This window comes from Anabrus simplex, chromosome 4 (assembly GCF_040414725.1).
Source record: "Anabrus simplex isolate iqAnaSimp1 chromosome 4, ASM4041472v1, whole genome shotgun sequence".
Lineage (NCBI taxonomy): Eukaryota > Metazoa > Arthropoda > Insecta > Orthoptera > Tettigoniidae > Anabrus > Anabrus simplex.
Window position 1 is genome coordinate 405,761,929 of NC_090268.1, and position 20,264 is coordinate 405,782,192.

General features: G+C 36.1%; 1 protein-coding gene across 2 annotated transcripts in view; it reads right to left on the reverse strand.

Moving 5' to 3' along the window:
• The window catches only part of Eps-15 (Epidermal growth factor receptor pathway substrate clone 15), a 555,588-nt gene that overhangs the window by 183,002 nt on the left and 352,322 nt on the right, over window positions 1-20,264 (reverse strand). For both annotated transcript variants that reach the window (XM_067145864.2, XM_067145865.2), the window contains exon 12: window positions 18,867-19,064. In XM_067145864.2, coding sequence (XP_067001965.2) covers window positions 18,867-19,064 — 198 coding nt within the window. The remainder of the gene's footprint in view (window positions 1-18,866; window positions 19,065-20,264) is intronic.

Here is a 20,264-nt window from a genome sequence, read left to right on the forward strand (position 1 = left end):
CAAACTATACTCCACCAACACTTATGATGAGAAATACAAATGGAATACTGGCACATAGTAACCAAGAGAATGCAGAAATTTTAGCTCAATACTTTCAAGAATTACTTAATAGCGAAGAACCAACACAATACCTAGAGTATGACCTTCATTCAAAAAATAAAACACCAATAGAAAAGGTTATACCACCAGATTACAATGAAGTGTTGAAAGCCATCGATTCACTTAAAAATTACAAAGCTTCAAGGGAGAATCAACTAACTGCAGAAATATGGAAGAATGCTAATACACAAACCATTCAGAATTTACATAAATACCTCATAGACATTTGGAATACTGAAAAAATGCCCGAAGAGTGGAATATGGCGATAATACACCCTTTACATAAAAAAAGCGATAGATCAGATCCCAACAATTATCGAGGGATATCATTGCTGGATATCACTTACAAAAATTTTTCAAAGTTATTATACATGAGAATTCAAGAATAACTTGACTGTGAACTTGGAGTATACCAAGGAGGCTTTCATCCAGGGAGAAGTTGTCCAGATCAAATTATCAGTTTAAAGTGGATTATGAAGCATCATAGGGTTAGAAACAAAAAGTTAGTTATCACTTTTGTTGATTTTAAAAAGGCGTATGATAGTATCCATCGTGAGTCATTATTGAATATCCTGAAAGAATTTGGTTTACATCCAAAACTTATTCGCCTTATTGGAATTATCCTTAAGAACACTAAATCTGAAGTCAGATTTAGAAATGAACTCTCAAAGCCATTTTACATTAATACTGGACTTCGGCAGGGAGATGGACTCTCACCATTATTGTTTAATTGTGTGTTGGAAAAAATCATGCGGGAATGGAATAAGATGTGTCAACCTAACATCAAGATTGGCAGAAAAATAAGACTCAATTGTTTAGCATTCGCTGATGATCTTGCACTACTTGCTAATGATATGGAAGAAGCTAAATTGCAAATAGAAGAACTTGATAACATAGCAAGAAAAGTTGGATTGCAAATTTCATATGAAAAAACAGAAATAACGCCAACCTTCCCTGTTACGGCACCAACCATTACCTTAGCCAATACCAAACAAATTAAAATTGTGAATAAGTTTAAATATCTTGGTGAAATTATAACTTGGAACACCAATAAAAAATAAGTTAAAAAAAAGCACAACGAATTACATGGCCAATGTACAAGAAAAAATCTCTTTCAATAAATGCTAAACTTCAACATTACTGTTCCGTCATTAAACCTGAAGCGACTTATGCTTGTGAAACACTACTTAAATTGAACACCAAAGCAACAACTGATGCACTGCAAAAGGTTGACAGAAGGATACTCAGAACAATCATTAATTAAAAAAAACAGGTGGATGGACAATGGAGATTATTGCCTAATGCAGTGGTTTATAGGGAAAGTGAATCTATAATAGATATGATGAGAAAAAGAAGAATTGCCTTTTTCTGTCATCTTTCTAGATTAAATGATAATAGGATAATAAAACAACTATTTAATTACTTTTGGAAAAATAAAACAAAAAATAATTGGTTTAAAGAAGTTCAGAATGATTTAGAAGAGCTGAATATTACAATGAAGCAAATTGAAAATAGAGAAGAAAAAAGGATTCTCAAGAACAAACAAATAAGATTGTCATTAAAAACTGTACAACACAAACAAAGTCATCTGATGAAGAAAGGGCAGCCAGAATGAAGAGGTTTTGGGAAAGGAAGAAGATGATGCAAGCTAAATCTTCAGTTAATTCTTTGTTAACGTAAATGTATTTGGGTTTGATTTAAGTGCTCCAATGTGGGTGTAAACTATGTAAATAAATAATAGGCATGGTTTAGAATAGGAATTAAATAATATTTAAGTTCTAAAGGAATAAATACATTAAATAATGACAATGAGATTGAAATGGAATTCTACTTGGCTATGAACTACTCTAAAGGTAGGGTGCTCAATTTCAGGAGTAATGTGTAATTGGCAACGAATGGATTTGATTTGAGTATTACGCACTTTCCACTAATATCAAATTTTTGATTTTACGGTCATTTCAATTCACCATCGATACCGAAGTGGAGTATTTGAGGATAATGAATACAGAGGCTGTCTGCCATTGAAACTGACCGAGGACAGATACTAGTGGCCACGTCTCCACTTTACTCTGCTAAAATGAAAGACTACCCGGCTGGAATCGGATGAAATGTAGTATAATATCCCGTTTGGGGATTATTTTTTTGTTTATTGTATGTTTTTATGCAATCTTAGTATGTAAGATTTTTAATTAGTTTAAATGTTTCTTCTTCAGGTGTCACTAGTGCATAGGTTGATACCGGTAAGTTGCTATGGGATATGTCGCTATACACGTAGGTACTATATCTTAAAATTTTTCTTTTGGTCATGTAATATTACTTTGAATTGTCGTTTAATTTTTTGTGTGCTCCTTGTGATGAGATTTCTGCATTGGTGTTCTACTCATATTCACCCTTTGTACTCCATGTTGGTACCATTTAAATGATATACCCATTGTTTTGGCCGTTAACCTTCAATTTCTTTTGCTTTTCCAAATTTTATTTTACCCCTCTGATTTATTTTTATTCTGCTCATTTATGAGGTGTTTCCTTGTATTATTTTCATTGGTGCATGTGTTATTGCTATTAAAATTTTCTTGTGGTTTGTTGCTATGGTAATTCTTGCACCGTGTTCGTGCTAGTTTTCTTTCTGATATTCTGTTTTGGTTTATTTATATTAATTACATTGGTTTAGACTATGTAATGACCGTATGTTGACCTACGCTCTGCGTAATTACAATTTTTGTCACCATCATTTTTTCCCCCTAGTTAAGATCCTATTGTTATTATTATTTATTATTTTTAGTCAGATAAAATTTATTGCTCCCTTTTATGTTAATATCTTTCATTTATTTAAAACTTGATATTAAGTTCAAATATTAGTATGTGTCTACGTATTATTCATGTATAACTAGGAAATACAGAAAATTTTAATTAAGTTTTATTTCAAACTTATATTTTTAAAATTTAATATTCTAATGAAGAAGTTCACTAAATATATATTATTTCGTGGGGTTTTATGCAATCTTTGGTGGAGGGTTTCTAACCATTGCAATCACTATCTTAACTTCACACTGTTGCTTTATCTTATCCCTGCCTTGCCCAATTACGTAACTGTGTCATTGCTGTTCTTATCTTTGAGATTCTTCTTCGTTCTTGCATGGCGTCGCTAATGTTGTGGTTATTTTTTTTTCTCTTGTGGGGAGATCGTGTTGACTCTGTGCGTGTTGACGCCTTGGGTTACCGGACCTGTCGTAACTTTATGTTGTGGCACATGGAGTTAATGGTGTTGACTTACTAATCCATGTTATTTTATTTGAATTATCTGCATTATTTTAAAATGTTTGGCCTATTATGTGTTAGTATGACTATTGTGTTGAAAAAGGTCTTTACGTTGTACCGTTTTCATCGTCCTGATAACGGAATAAAGGTTGTCATACGAGATTAAAAGTTTGCCATGCACGGTAATGAGATCGCGAAGATTACGTAATTGGGCCATACATCTGAAAAGAACGCATATATTAAGTGAAATAGGCCGTGATTTCAGAATATATATATAATACGAACGTATAAAATCAAGGAGGCCATGCACGTGACGGGAAAGATGACTATTTGGCGAATTAAGTATGCCTAGATCATGGAGTGAGACGGAAAGTTATAAAGGATCCATGCGGCCGTGACAAAAAATAATAGAAGGTTTAAAATTGTTAAAAAAGAAGAAGCAGGTGAACAATTAAAAAATCTTTTACGCAAAACTACGTAAATTTATCCACGAGAAAAAAATAGTCCTCAGTAAAGAAGAAGGGAGATATTGCTGTTATTACGGGCTGAAGAACCTGCACAGCGAAGAAATATTTGAATTACACCTATATCTGAATAAATATCGTGACGGAAAATCAGAGCAAGTTGAAAAATATCTGGACAGTAGTCGGAGTATAGACCGAAGGCCGTTACAAATGAATCCAGTGGAGTTTAACGCATTATAGGTTGATTAGCTGGACAAAAGAAATTTTTAGAAAGCTAACTTGATCATTTTTACCTGTTAAACTGTCGCAAGGAGTTAATATTGAATTACTGTCTTAATTACCTGAATCAGAGATATAAACTAGATTCTCATTCTCAAGAGTATGGACGTGAAATTAATTCCCATTTTGGAAATGTTTCTTTCACATATGACTGACGGCTACAACATGAGAGGCTAAATCGGAGGTGGAGCCGACTTTCCGACGTAGACCGCGCAGCTGTTTCTACTATCCCAGGTCCCAAAACCACAACATGATGGTGACGTAACGGATGTTGGAGACGATCTACGCAGTCCTAAGATGACAACATCGAAGCCAAAGCCAGTCATCTAACGTCAGCGATCGCAAGCTAAGTTCCAAAGAATTACTTTATTATCTTGAAATTAATGTGCAGTAGATGTAGTATTCATATATTTGTAGTGAACATTGGTATGTTGTTTTTACGTAGTTCTTCATGATAAAATCTAAGTCGCTGCCATCTTTGCAATGAGATTGTCCTTGTTGATTTATTATTATGGGAGTAGGTATTTCTTCCAGAGTTTACAATCAATGTCATAATATAGGAATGTTTATGCTTGAACAAGGAGAGATTTAGAGTGTGATTTTCAACCATTAAGGAATTGAAGCAACGTATACAAAGAGACGTATCCCAGATTTAATATTTTTAAAGAAGGTGGTTGATTTCTGAGTAACTAATATCTGATTGCTGTTACGACGCGATGACATGTGAGTAAACATTAACTTGTTTAGTTTATATATGTGTTTCATTTTCAGGTTAACGTGTTAAAGTGTATTATATATGAAATCTAACCCAAAAGTGTACCGTTGCAGTACATTAATGACATGTTAAGATGATTTGCCGTCTTGTTGGAAATGATAAATGTTTACGTAGGGAAGTTACGATTTGAGTGGCATGTTGATGTGGATTTACGAATAATTATTCGCTGAGATATATTTGTGGGAATGAATAATGATATATTATGGTAATTAATATTGATAAATGGGGAGATAGATATGCTTATGGATAATTTTGGCGGTAAATACGGCGTATTACTGGCCAATGGTAATGTTTGACATATGCGGCAAGATATTAATATGGTAATGCGAGATATATTGGGTTAGTGGTACACGAATACAGTGAAATACATCGCAGATTTTGTATATGGGTTACCGTAAACTGTCTTCAGATTAAATATCCAAATAAGAAATACAAGAAGGGAAACTTGTTGTCTTCATAGAGAATATATCAACGTTGTATTGAATATTATTTGAAACTTTGGTGTCGAGAATGTATTTAATTCATAGAACAATTTCATAATTTAAATCTCTACCACAATTAGATAAAATAGGTTACCAAATGCATTCCTACGGAATTTTTGATATCTGATTGAATATTGGTAAAACCATAAATCATGTTAGGTATAATTTCTATTTGAACTACGATTATAATTATTCTCTACACTTTACCTACATTTAATTTTAAGATGTTATTTGAATATTTTAACCAAATGACATGGTCAAGGTGACCAATATTTATCATTTAATGAACTATATATATTTGAAATAGCTATTTTGAGCTGATATATATTTGGAACTTACTTGCGATTGCTAACGTTATAACATCGGAAGATATGCGTGCTATTGACAGGATATCAATTTGATAATGATGAAAATAAGCAATTTTTTTTTTAAAGAAAGAAACAAGAACTGACGGACTCAGATTTAACATGTTTATTATGAAGATTACTAAGGCTTAGGGACTTAGATTTATTTTTAACCCAAAAATGTTATACTACGTTTTCAATAGATAGAATATGTACTTTTGATTTATGTAATTAAGAGAATTTATCCTTTATTTTTGTGATGCGCATAATTGATGCAAGAAGAATAGTTGAATCAGATCGAAGACAGATTAAATTAAATTTTTTTTTTTTAGAGAGGAGGAAGATTATTGATGTTGATAAATATTATCAGATTTTCTTTTATGATTCTAGAATCATGTAATAAATTATAGACTATCCAATTTAGATATTATTTTAGGAGATAGGCTAATATCAGTAGGATATAAATGATTTTTAATTAATTCATTTAAAAAAATATATTTTATTTATTTTCATTTCTTCGAATGATTGGACTTGGAAAACTTGATATTGATTCTGGAGGACGAATGGTATCGATGGTTATTTATTGAGAAGGAAACGTGGTGTCTCAGTTGATCTCGCGTAAAAAAAATAGTATGGTTCGCATAAGCAATTTAATTATCCCTGAGAGGTGTCGCGTGGCAACTTAAGGAATATCATATCAATAAATATGATAGGAAAAATGAAGATTATAATATCGCTTAAACTTTATGATGCAGTAACTGTTTATACAATGAATATTAGAAGCGAGCATAGCTACCGACACTTAGCATCATTTTTATTATATGCATTGATCCATTTAATGATTTGTAGAAGTGATTGATGGTTGAGGGGAAAATAGCCGGAGCAATTGATAGGTCGCCCAATATGGTGCAAGAAAGAAACCCCCTCAGGATGGTGCAACGTTTTTATTTCATGTCATGGTTATGGAGTGATGCCTCTGAACATATCTCCGCCTTGTATTACCTCCACTGGAGATGGTCGTAAGCCCCTCTTGTTAATTTCTGTCCAACTATTTGTCCCACGTTTTATTTAACTAAAGTTGATTTCATGTTAAAATATTATGGGTAGAAAAGGGAAGTTTAAGGTGCACATTATCTAAGAATTGTTTGTAAAAAAAAAAAAAAAAAAAAAAAAAAAAAAAAAAAAAAAAAAAAAAAAAAAGGATTAATTTTATAAAGTACCTATATTTATTTTTATTTCATCAATTTATTTATTAATTTGCAAAGATTTTATTTATATTATTACTGATCTATTTACTCATATTTAAAAATTTTCCTTATATTAGAGAACAATTTTCAAATTCGCAAATTTTATTTAATATACATTATTACCTATTTTAATAATATATAAGTTACCTTAAAGAATACTGGTGTTCTCCTTTGATGCCTGGTTCAGCGTTTCCCAGGGATCTCAACATCTTTTTTTAAATATGGGGTGGGTTTTCAGTGCAGTTTCCCGCTTCCACTTGTGTCCTGGTAAGTTTATATATCTAAGTGCCTGTGTGTTTTATTTTGAATTGTGCTTCCCTCCTCTGTCATAACATTGCCCTATGGCGTTTAATGAGCGTAACCGTCATTCTTTGTAATCTTGGGGTGGTGTTGCAGTGGGAATATAAATTATTAAAAGATAATGTCCCAATATAGCAACTTCGGCTCTGCGAACGTTCCACCCGTGGGACTCTCGTGCAGCCAACTGTGCGACCCCGGAAAAAGGGGACAATACTTCAGTGCTATGTCCTCTCTCCTTGTTACTCCGACAAAGAGTGCAAGGTGGTATAACGCTCTCTCATTGGCCTGAGGTCAGCAGGCTAATTTGCTGGTAACTTTCCATTACATCATGATCGGGTTGTTGTCAACAGCTACTGTGAATTTTATTTATCATTAATAAAGCTAAAAGTACAATTTAAATAGCCTTTGATATCAGCAGAGCATGACATAATTGAAAGTAGCTGCCTCTGTGGATCAGTGGTAGAGTGTCGGCCTCCGGATCCCAAGATAGCAGGTTCAAACCCGGCAGAGGTAGTCGGATTTTTGAAGGGCGGAAAAAAGTCCATTCGACACTCCATGCCGTATGATGTCGGCATGTAAAAGATCTCTGGTGATACATTTGGTGTTTACCCGACAAAATTCATTAAAATCTCAGCCATAGACGCCCAAGAGAGTTTTGGTTTACTCGGTCTGCCATCTAGCAGGCCTAGAGTAAAACGGAACGTCGAAATTGACGAGCAGACAGCCAGATGGCGTCAAATTGAAATGTCTGCACATGGTAGCCGAGGCCATACGATTATAAATATAATACATAATTGAAAGTAACTGACAAACTTGCCAGTTGGCCTCATGCGAACCGACACCACCTCGCACTCTTTGTTCGAGTAACAAAGGGGGAGAACCCACTACTGGAGCACTTCATTAAGATAACTTCTCTCTCGTATTAAAACAAATTTTTCTAAATTTGTAAACAACTTTCATCAAGATAAAAGAAAAGTGTAATTTAATAGAATGTGATGAAGTCATTCTTTATAGACATTATAATAAGCTTTTGGGCTTTTGCTGCATCAGGAAACAATGTGAACATCTTTACACATCACACAGAACTTTGCTCTGCGTTTTCATAAGAAAATCTTTTCTCTTTCCAATATATTATGGAGTCATGGAAAATGACACCACAAAAGATCTCTGTAGATTTCCAGAAAGCATATGATTCAGTCGACCGTGAAGTGTTACTTGATATCTCGAGGGAATTTGGAGTAGATGATAAAACAACAGAAATGGGGCTGATGAACTTCGATGTTAGGCTCCTTAAAACAAGCAAGCAAGCAAGCAAGCAACAAAACAACAAATTACCAAGCAGGCCCTAACTCTCACCCACTCTAAAGTAAAATTCATGGGTGAATTTTCCAAGGAGTATCACCGACTCTCTTTAATTGCGTGTTGGAGAAGGTTATCAGTGAATGCGAAAAAGAACTTAATAAGAAAGGTTTACTGAACCAAGTATACAGTGGAAGTTCAAAGAACAGTGTCAAGATCAACTGTCTAGCTTTTGCTGATGATTTAGTGATCCTTTCTAGAAACATAGATACAGCTGTAGAACAGATAAATCTTTTGAAACAACAAGCTGAAAAGGCTAGACTTAGGAACTCCTTTGAAATAAACCAAGTACTTGACTAATATCCCCACAGCCCTGCCACCAACAACTAAAGACAAGGTATGGTAAAATTGAAAGAGTTAACAGCTTCAAATATCTTGGCGAGATTCTGCAGACGGGATCTAATAAAGGAGAAGCTAACAACAGTAGGTGAGATAGGATGGCCACAGCGTTTCACAGAACACACGACCTGTACAAGAAAAAGGCAATTTTAATGACAGCTTAACTCGGACATTACAACACTGTGATTAAACCCGAATGTGTCTATGGAAATGAATGCTTCCGAATTACTGGAAAGGCTGGTCTAAGAGAAGCTGAGAAGTTTGAGACGAAGATCCTTCGAAAGATAATGGGCCCAAAGATCGTGGCTGGACAATACGCATTGCGAGGCCGATAAGAACTTTATCAGAAAACCGAACGATTGATGGAATCCATCAAGAAGCGACGACTCAAGCGGTTAACTAAGAATTTTTTTAAACCATATTCTATAGTAGACCTAAGACATGTGATAAATGGTTCAGGGAGGTCAGGAAGGATTTTAAAAAATTGGACAAAATCGTGAAAACATTGCTAACAGAACAAACTACCGACACCAGGTCAATAACTTCGAAGGCTTTCGTGAAGAAGTACAGCGGAAAGGAGACAGCCTGCCAGAGAGACAATGCAACGATACTGGGCTGCAAAGAAAGCTTCTAAAAAAAGGGTAAATATTGATTATTGTGGTCTATAATGGCCATAAATGTTTAAAAAAAATATATATTAGAGAAGTCTTGCTTGTGAACAGACAAGATTATCTTCTGAAGACTGAGCAAAGCTTTCTGTGAAACATTAAGAATTTCATGTTATTCTCTGACACTGCAAAAGCCCAAAAGCTTAACATCATGTCTACAATTACAGGCCGTGAAAACTTCACACTAAATGTCATTCTTTGTTTAATGGTGGGTTTTGCTTTTTCTCTCTTTTTTTTCTTTCAAGTATGTTATAGTGTTACAAATACAGTTTGACAGTCTGAAAAGCTTTAAAGTTATGTTAACTGAATCATCACTGAAAAGAATGGCTTCCTTCTTAATTAGGCTTCAAGTGGCAACATATCTATATCAAGTATGACAACGCTGTTATTGTGCCTTCGAGGTGTATTAGAAAAGAGTTCATCAAAGACCCGTAAAAACCAGGAAACAAAAAAAGTGTAATAGAAACTATGCAAAGGTTATAACAATATTCTTGTGTTTCAGATGAGTTTGATTGAAACAAGTTGTGACAAAAATACATTTACCATCCGACCACATTCAGAACCAAGCATCATGTCATCACATCTAGTACAGACTTTCTCTTTACTGTTTAGGTATTACTCAATGAATTTTTGTTCAGGTTAAGGAATAATTCTGTACATCATTCAGAAGCCAAGGGGAAAAAAATGGGGAGGGGGAGCTATAATTTTTAATCTACTTCTGTACTCAACAGAGTTTGTGATGAGATCATCCCAATTTTTCTATCCACGTGATCAAGTTTTATATTTAACACTCAACAATATGAAAACCATTACAATGCTGCAATACGTTAACTAACTACCTCCTAATGTATGTAGATTCTCCACACTGATGAAATATCCACCAAACCGAGACCTATCTGGTGAAAGAGAGCTGGTAAATGATATAATTTACTGTAAATAGCATCACACGGGGAGCACCACTAACGAAGATACGTGGTCTATGTAGCAACATCCTCTAATGTCCGATAGGTGTTGCGTCAGAAAAGTTGTATACGTGGTATTTGCTCACAATATTAACTATTCTAATTGATGTTAATATTCTATAATTAATTCTAATGTGTTTTCTTAGAAGCTTGTATTTACAACCTCGTCGCCATACAACCAATCTCAAGTCAGTAAATCTTGAAAACAATAAAAACTATGTATAGTTTGTTACACACAATATTCGCACCAATGAATAGAGTATAAAAATTTGCTCGACTCAAATACTTCCTAAATAATTAAAAAAAGTACTTTACACATGGATCATCTAAATTCTTCCTGAATAGTTAAAGGAGATACTTCGTAGTCGTAACATCATCCTTAAGGAAACTAACAACACACATTCTATTGATGAAGTATGGACTACAATTATAGAAAACTGAAATAACCACATTGAACAGCCCCGTGGTGTAGGGGTTGCATGCCTGCCTCTTACCCCGAGGCCCCGGGTTCGATTCCTGGCCAGGTCAGGGATTTTTTCCTGGACCCGAGGGCTGGTTCGAGGTGCACTCAGCCTACGTGATTACAAATGAGGAGCTATCTGATGGTGAGATCGTGGTCCCGGTCTAGAAAACCAAGAATAACAGCTGAGAGGATTCATCGTACTGACCACACGACACCTTGTAATCTTCAGGCCTTCGGGCTGAGCAGCAGTCGCTTGGCAGGCCAAGGCCCTTCATGGGCTGTAGTGCCATGGTTTTTTTTTTTTAAATAACCACATTAAACAAGCTCTAAAAAGAAAGAAAAGGTTATCTTACACTATTTGAAGTTCAGTGCACCTACAGCACTTACTCTGTAAACTTATCGTAAGTACCTTGCATATTAAATCCCTATGAAAGACTGCTCTTGAATTTAGTCACACTTAAAAATGCAGTATATTTTGAGACAAGTTTCATACAGAATTTGAAGACAATGTTGAAGTAGACTTTTTTCAAAATATAGTTCTCTTTTATACTGTACTAGCTGAGTACCCATGCTTTGCTACTGAATTCTACACTGTATAAAGAATTCTAGGTTAAGTCGTGTACTCGTGACTAAGATTATACTATATTAAATTGCATAGCTCTTAACCCGTAGAGTGGGGCTCACTTCAGGTGATGCAGCCAGAGTAAGCCTGCTGGTGGGCGCACGTCGTATGAAGCGCGGAAAGTTTTTATTTTTTTATATCCGTTACGAAACAGTGGTAGGTTTGAAACTTTCTCTGTATGCTTCGAGAGGTGCTGCCATCTGACAATTTTTTCCACCTTCGTGAGTCTAAGCAGTTCTCGTCTGGGAATTCCCTTGTTATCTGCTACATAGCCACGTACCGCAAGAAGAACCTATGTAGCGCTTGTCTATTGCTGATGCGAGAAGCTCAGTCAGTGTGCTCTGTGGAGCATATTATTGCGTGTTTTGGTGTGAATGTTTTCAGCTCTCATAAGTTCTTTTGTTGGTATATAAATATCTCTTGTGATTTTTTGTTTTAATTCTACATGTAGCATTTCCTATTTTTTGTGAACATGCCCAAAAGAATTGTACATCTTCCGAGTGATGATATATGGGATATTCTCGAACTCAGCGAGGAAGACAGTTGCAGTGATTCTAGTATAGATAGTAATTGTGAAACTATCCCACTATTAGATGCTTCAAGCAGGAGTGCTTTCGGCGGAGTAGGCCTACTGCCTAGATGCCGTGCACAGGTGCTGATTCAAGCTCTGATGAGAGTAGCGAAACAGAAAGAGACAGCGATTTGCCTCCTACTCCACCTAGTGATTGGGATGTAAGGTGATGGAGGAGAGCCCGATTTCGAACTACATACCAAAGTGGAATTCAGGGCGAACTTCTAAATAAAAAAGAACCAGATAAAATATTGGAGTATTTCATTGATGATGAACTGTGCGAACTTATTGCAGAACAAACTAATCTGTACGCTCAGCAGTCAATACAAGCTAGTATAGGAACGGCTAAAATGAAAAGAAGCAGACAGAGGGAGTGGGTTCCTACTAACAAGGAACAAAAACTTTTATTTGGGATCTTTTTTCTTCAGGGTATAATTCAAAAACCAAAGCTATCTCATTTTTCATGTAATAGATTGTTTGCTATGCCCATGTTACATGAGACCATGTCCGAGAAAAGTTTTCTCTTCTGAAATTTTTACATTTCTCCAATAATGGGGCTTACGACCGGCAAGTATCCCCGAAACTCTACGAAGTGCAACTAGTTTTAGACATTCTTGTATAAAAATTCAAAACTTCCTATTTAACAGATGACCGTCTATCTACTGACGAAAGTTTACGCCTTTGGAAAGGTCGCTCGGGATGGAAAATGTACATTCCAAAGAAGAAAGCTCGTTTCGGGATGGAATCCTTTAAATTATGCAAGGCTAAAACAGGATATATGTGGAATATCCTGTGGTACACAGGCAAGGCAACTGACCTAGTAAATGAGGTTTGTACGGTGAATATTTCTCAGTACACCAAGCCCTCGAAAGTTGTGTCTGTTCTAGCCGAACCACTTCTAAATAAAGGATACCTCATAGCTCTAGATAATTATTACAATAACCCGGAACTTTTCGATCAGTTCACTGAGTTTCAGACAGGCGCAGTCGGTACTGTAAAATCCATAATACCAATATAAATAGTCCGTTATTTGACATAAACTTTCCAGCTAACTCATTCCTGGTTGCCAGCATTTTGCTCCAGTGTACTAAGTTGGGCTCATCAGTTGGTAAATAGCACACCCACCAAGACGCATGGCTAGTGCATACCATGGAGGCCACTGTGTAGGCTACTTTGATAAGGTTCAGTTTTCAGATATTTTAGTCTTACGATAAATGTATGCGAATGCATAGGTAATGAAAAGGCCCAATCATAAATCAGTATGTACTCAGATATCAGAAGCGCTGAGGTTAAGGTCACGCCTTATAGAGAACACCCGCCATGTAGCATATATAATGTACATGAGCTCGAGCACCAAGCAACGAAGGAAATAGAACAAAGCGTTATAAATCAAAACAAACAACAAGACTTCAGCAAAGTTCGCGCAGTGGTTGTCTGGACCTGTGCCCAGGAGGGTATATCGTGGTAGGTACATGAGAATAGGGAAAGTAGGGAAGTAAAGAACACCTCAAAACCACAAGGTTCAAACCACAAGATGTATTAATAACATGACCAAAGGGAAAAAGTAATACAACCAAGTAAATTTACACATTAGTAAAAATCAAGTTACAAAAATAGTTTTGTTCGACTAGAATTTTCAAAGTGTCATAGTTACAGAAAGAATTTAAAAGTGTGATCTTTAGACCGAGACTAGACTTGGGTAATAACCTGATAACTGGGAAAACAACAGATTTTTACACTTGAGGAATATACTCCTGGAATAATAAGCAGTTTCAACTCAGAATAGAATAATATTAACGCAGTTAAAGAAGGAAACTAACAGTAATCTCGAACATATAAAGAGAGAAAAGGTACGACGAATCATACACCAAATACCAATTGGTTTGAAATAAGTATAGGCCACTTTTACAAATCGAAGCACATGAATTTAAAAAAAAAAAAAAAGGAAAAAAAAGGGACTGGGAATGGGAAAAGAATTGACGTGAATGGCAAGGATGGAAGGAGGGAAAAAAATCAGGCCGCTGTCTCTGTTTTCTTTGAAATCACATGCACACAGGAAGTACAGAAAGTTAGTAACCGAGAAAAATATTCGTCCAAGCACAAGTCCTTGCAGAAATATCACAAACACTGAAGGGAAGAAAAGGTCTATCCCAAACTGCATGAAGTGCCCAGCATGGGCCAGAGTTCGAAAAGACAAAGTAAGTTAAGGCGTAAGAAGCCAAATTTTTTTAAGAAATCAGAATAACAAGATTGTAAATCTGCTCACCCAGCACAGTGAAGAAGTGAAGTCTCGTAGAATTAAATTATAATTTAAGAATCGCCATGGGCCAGCCGTGCGAAAAGGTGCCTGCTCCTGCCGCTTACATTAACGGAGAATGCCTGACTCCCAATTCGATGGATACGGCGAGTTTATATACCGTAGCGAAGCAAGGCCGAGAACATGCCGGAATCAGGTGATGTAATCAAGTGCAGAGCAGGCAGCAGGAACAGCAGGCAGTCGCAGATGAGGCGGGTGAGGAGACGGAGGACAGTGATGCCAGTAAAAATGTTCATAGACGGAAGGCGACGAAGTATGCAGAAGGTAAGACGAAAGATGAACGTAATAGCGTAATTTTGGGAGCCCGTAACAACTTGGAGCCACCGGCAGTGCGAGTACACTATGAGAGACTTTGTCTCATTACCTAAAATTGATGCAGCCTGGCCATCAGATGATATAGATATTGATTCCCATAGGGGACACTGGGGCAAAACGCTGGCAACCAGGAATGAGTTAGCTGGAAAATTTATAATGTCCAATAACGGACCATTTATATTGGTAATATAAATTTACTCATTCAGGACAATTATTTCAGGTTTCCTATGGGAATCAACATCTGTATCAACTGTAAAAGCTAGCAGAAAAAATTTCCGAAAGACATCATGGGGATAAAGTTGAAAACAGGGAGGTAGCTTCTGCCTATAAAAACACATTCATGGCCTTGAAGTGGAAAGACAAGAGATGTCTGCATGCTGAGGAGCATTCATGATGCGGAAATGCGCACTGTTCTAAACAAGAAAGGAGAAACCAAAGAGAAGCTGGTCGTATGTATTGACTATAATAACTCGTTGGGAGGGGTGGACTTATCGGACCAATGCATGTGCCATACAGTATGGCAAGAAAAAGAATTAGGTAAGTATTATCGCAAGATTTTTTGACACCTACTGGACATGTTCAATGCTTTCATGATATACAAGAAACACAGCGGCAAATTCACTCAGCTGGAATTTCGTATTGAAATTGTGCAGAAACTATTTCAGAAGTATGCAAATGCTACCCCTAACGCAGCCTTGCCAATTAGATCAGTGAGACCCGCACCCGTTGACTTGTCAACTCGATTTTCAGGAAGGCATTTTCCAGATTTCAATCCAGCCTCAAAATGAAGACTGCATGCAAATAAGAGATGCATTGTTTGTGTGGCGAAAGGCCAGTGGCGAGACAATCAGTATTGTTGTGTAGTATGCAATGTCGCTTTGTGCCCCTCTCCTTTCTTCAGGCTTTTCCATACAGCTGAAGTATGAGCATTGCAAATACGTCAGTGCGTCTCAGTTTCTATGCTCGGGGAATTTGAGAAGCTCGTAGTGTACACTCTGTAACCGCTGTTCAATGTGAGTGCCGGCAACTATCAGTGACCATCCTGAAAAGAGCTTTATGAATTTTTTTCTCCAGTCATTTGTGATAGCTACTGAGCATAAATAATTAGTTTAAATAGTGTTGAATAGTGTAGTGTAATTTTGTGTAATGTGGTGACAAAATTGTGATGATACTCACTGCCCCCTACAATAGCAAGTTATACGCGTAGGTCTACGTGGTGAGTACATTTTTTTTTTTTTTTTTAAATTTCAGGAAAATGTGAAATTTGAGTGAATGTTTCTCTATTACTTGGAGTATTTGATAACTTTTAATTTGTGTGTTACGCATTTCAACAATCAATTAAAATAAGCAACACACATAATACTCCGAATCGGAGTAAATATGAAATGACATATGCAACTGGATGAATTGAAAAATCATTTTATTTGTAAATAATAACACAATTTACATCGCAACGTATAATTTTATGCAAAGTTTAACATAATATAATATTTAAGCGGGTGTAGGCTGGCAAAATCAATTTCATTTTTAAAGAAAAATTTACTGAAAATGAATCCCTACTTTGCTTGAGTACTATCAATTAAGTCAGGAGGAATGTTGTGATTTAAAGCAATGTTATCATATGAAATACTTGATCAAATGAAAAACTGCACATTTTCTCACTTTTAACGAACAGTACAACGCTGCCGATCTAACAGTACAAAGTTGCCGAGCTGGAATGAACTGGCTGCAGACAGCCGTGAACACTCCTCTGCCATTATTCCTCAAGTGTGCACACTGCTCAAACCAATCAGCGCCTCAGAGTAGGCATCAATAGCTGGAATACTAGGATGAACCAGTGTATTACGTACCAGCAGTATCAGAAAATTTATTAACCAGAGGAATGGCACACTGAAGAAGAACGTTACGTAATTCGCCAGCTACTTCCCGCCAATATTCAGGTAGAATGTTAACTATCAAGTTAAGTAGGAGGCTCACCTCGAGTATATAGTGTTTTGCCTTATTTCCAATATTTCATTTAAACTCTTAATGTTCTTTTCATACTTCAGGCTCCGAATTGAATCGAGAACTTTCTGGCCATATATCTCCTTTCTCTTTGCCTGCAATATGATCCACTTCTTTGAGTACCTCATAAATGACTGCTTCTTTTTATGAGTTGATGTTACAAGCCACCATCAAACTTACTTATGTTACTTTATTATCAATATTCTGTGGAAGGACTGCATACTACGCCAGTTTTTGGATGTCTATATTTTATTTTCACCTAGTGTTTAGCAGTGCTCCACTTGAGACTTTTTAATCATTCAAAAAGTGATCAAGTCTTTAAACATTCGTTAATATCTTCACTTTCATTTTATACTTTGACCAACAAGCACATAAATTGTTTATATTCTTTTAAGCATTGTATTTTTACTTTATCCTATCAATGCCACTTATTACTAAGGGTCTATTATATGTACTACATGTATATCTTTGTTTATACGACCTGTTTCAGCTGATGATGGTGTCCATAGACATCGAAACCAGTACTGAATAAAAAATGTTGCGATCATTTTAACAAACTATTATGTATTGAAAAAAGGTGAATCAATCAAATTTCCCTCTACTGTATGTTCCCTCTGGTCTTATTCTTCAAGCGATCGTTCATTTATGATTTCCCTTGATCAATTCCTGTTCTTTTCTGACCCCAACAGTATTACATACGGTAACCTAGGAAGTCTTTAATTTTCATGCCCTTTGTAGCCCTTGTCTTTCTTAGGCTGATACATTCATTTTTTTAAGTGTCAGACCCCTCCCATTTTTTGTCTCTGATTAGCATTATATAGAGCATGGTTGCCTAGTTGTATTTCCTCTTTAAAACAATAATCACACCACCACCACCACTCTTCCCATAGCTGATACGGTGAAACTGAATAAGACATAACTGATTGGAAATTGTATTCTCTATAACTTTTGTTATGTCTTACTTTTCAATACGACAAAAAAAAAAAAACATTTAAATAATAAATTTCAGGTTCCTTCCCCAAAACTACCATTTCATCCAGCATGAATAAAATTAATTATAGCCTAGAATGTAGTTCCTTATTCCCCGACTTTACATACTGATTTTAATTAAATTCTGTTTACCCATTTTCTCATTGCTCGGTGTTGATATGGAATTTGCAACAAAATACAAAATTCATGAGTATCTCTTATCATAGTCGGTATGGTAAAAATGTATAAGACATGAATGATAGAAGTAATTCTGTATAACTTTAGTTATATAGTACTGTATATATCAATAGGACCACTAATAACATAAATATTTCAGAATTAAATTTTAAGCCTTCCACTAAACCAGGGCCACTCAGGGTGCATGCACCAGTGCATTTCGCAGTGCGAGGTGCAAAAGACGACTTTGCTTGGTTGACCAGAGTGCAGACTCCCACTCCTCGATTTGGAGCAATAGCGCTGTCTCTCTTTCCTCACACCTGTCTCGCTCGCTCCGCCTGTCTCCCCCTTCCTCACTTGCTCCGTAGCGCTCCAAATCTGAGCCAAGCTTAGCCGAGTCGCCCCGAGACGAAGTGGTGGCCCGAGCCGAGCCGATGCACTGTGCACAGGACCTCTGCGCCTCAGTTTGCACGCGTGAGATTTTGGGCGTTACAGAGGCCCTGCACTACACTACCATTTCACTTAGCATGAATAAAATTATTTATAGCCTAGATTGTAGTGGCTCATTCCCCAATTTCGCATACTGATTTTCATTATTCTTTTCAGCCATATTCTCGTGATGCCCGCACGTACATACATACATACATACAGACGGAAATGACGGAAAATTAAAAAGTGCATTTCCTTGTTATTGTAGACATGACAGACACAGAAATACCTTTTTTTTTTTTTTAATTCAGAGCAATGTACAGACAAAACTCTACTTTTATATATATATAGATATAAAGAGGGTCCTTCACATTTGTTGCATTTGATGAGTTTTAATTTTGTAATAAGTAATGCAGCTCTTACCTGGCTAATTTGTAGCTGAGTGTCTTGTAAACTTTTAGTAAGATTTTCCAATTGATTTCGAGATTCTTTCTGTTGTTGTTCCAGTTTGGCTTCCTCCTGTTTCAATCCTTCCAATTCTTGTTTCTTGGAACTTAACTCCTCTTCCTGAGATCTAAGTGTCTGTTCCTGCTCATCTGCTTGTCTACGTAAATTATCCACCTGTATTGAAAACATATCAGAGTACAGAATAGTGTTTTTGCACCACAATTACAACAACCTGAAGCACCTTGGACAACAGTATAACAATGTTTATAAGAATACTTATGCCTTTCCTTTCTTAAAAGTAACTCTGGCATCGCAATTACAAAAGTGCAAAACAACATATATATAAAAAAAAAATCACAAGCCAAAATATGAGAGTCATGTCAAATGTTTTTAAATTCTTCTCCAATAGAAGAGTAGAATATCAAGAAAGGAAATATTCGACTATAAAGCATCATCAGAGGTGTACAGCCCAAAATAACTAACTGAATGAATGAATGAATAAATCAACCGACCTACATTGGTGGAGATTCACTGTCCACTGTGGACCTCCTGCAGCATAATTCCAAATGCCAATTTTCAATTATTAAACATGTTTTACTCTGAACAATATATTCTGGAAATGTACACTTTACACAAAAGGGATTAGGTGAAAATTTCTAAGTCCCCGAGTTCAAATAAGACAGCACATTATCATAGATAATAGTTGGCTGGTTAGCCTCCTCCTGTCCAATGGTTTAATGTTGCACTAACTCAGAAAGATTTCCTGTGAAGATGAAATAGGGACAGGCAGAGACCAAGACTGAAGTGGGTAGAGCTTTATTAAACATACAGCCAGGTGTAAAGATAGGAAACTACTAAAAGCTAGGACTGCTGCTATACAGCTGACTCATTCAGTATTTGGCTAGTTCATGCAGGGAAGGTTATCTACCCGCCGCCAATAAAAGAGTGTATATATCAAGTTTAAATGGTAATATTTGCTACAAAATGACCAAAATGCTACTCATTATTTTCCTAACAGAACTATGCAAGGACCACTATAAGCTATGAATGCCAGAAATGGTAAATAAGAGAAAGTATGACACTTCTCTAAACAGGAAGAGAAATATGGAATGTTGGCACTATGACAGGATGCAGCACTGAACTCAGATGCACAACATATGAAAGAAAAAAACTTGTGTCCAAGAAACAAAATGGAAATGAGCATAATCACATCGGATTGAAAGGGAATATAAAATTCTATACAATGGAAAGGACAGCACAAGAAATGGTGTAGGAACAGTAGTACAGCAGAACTTCAATGATAGAGTGGTAGACATAGTAGCGTAACTTCTCAACATTACTTCAATTTATTAACCCAGCTCTTGGGTGTCAATT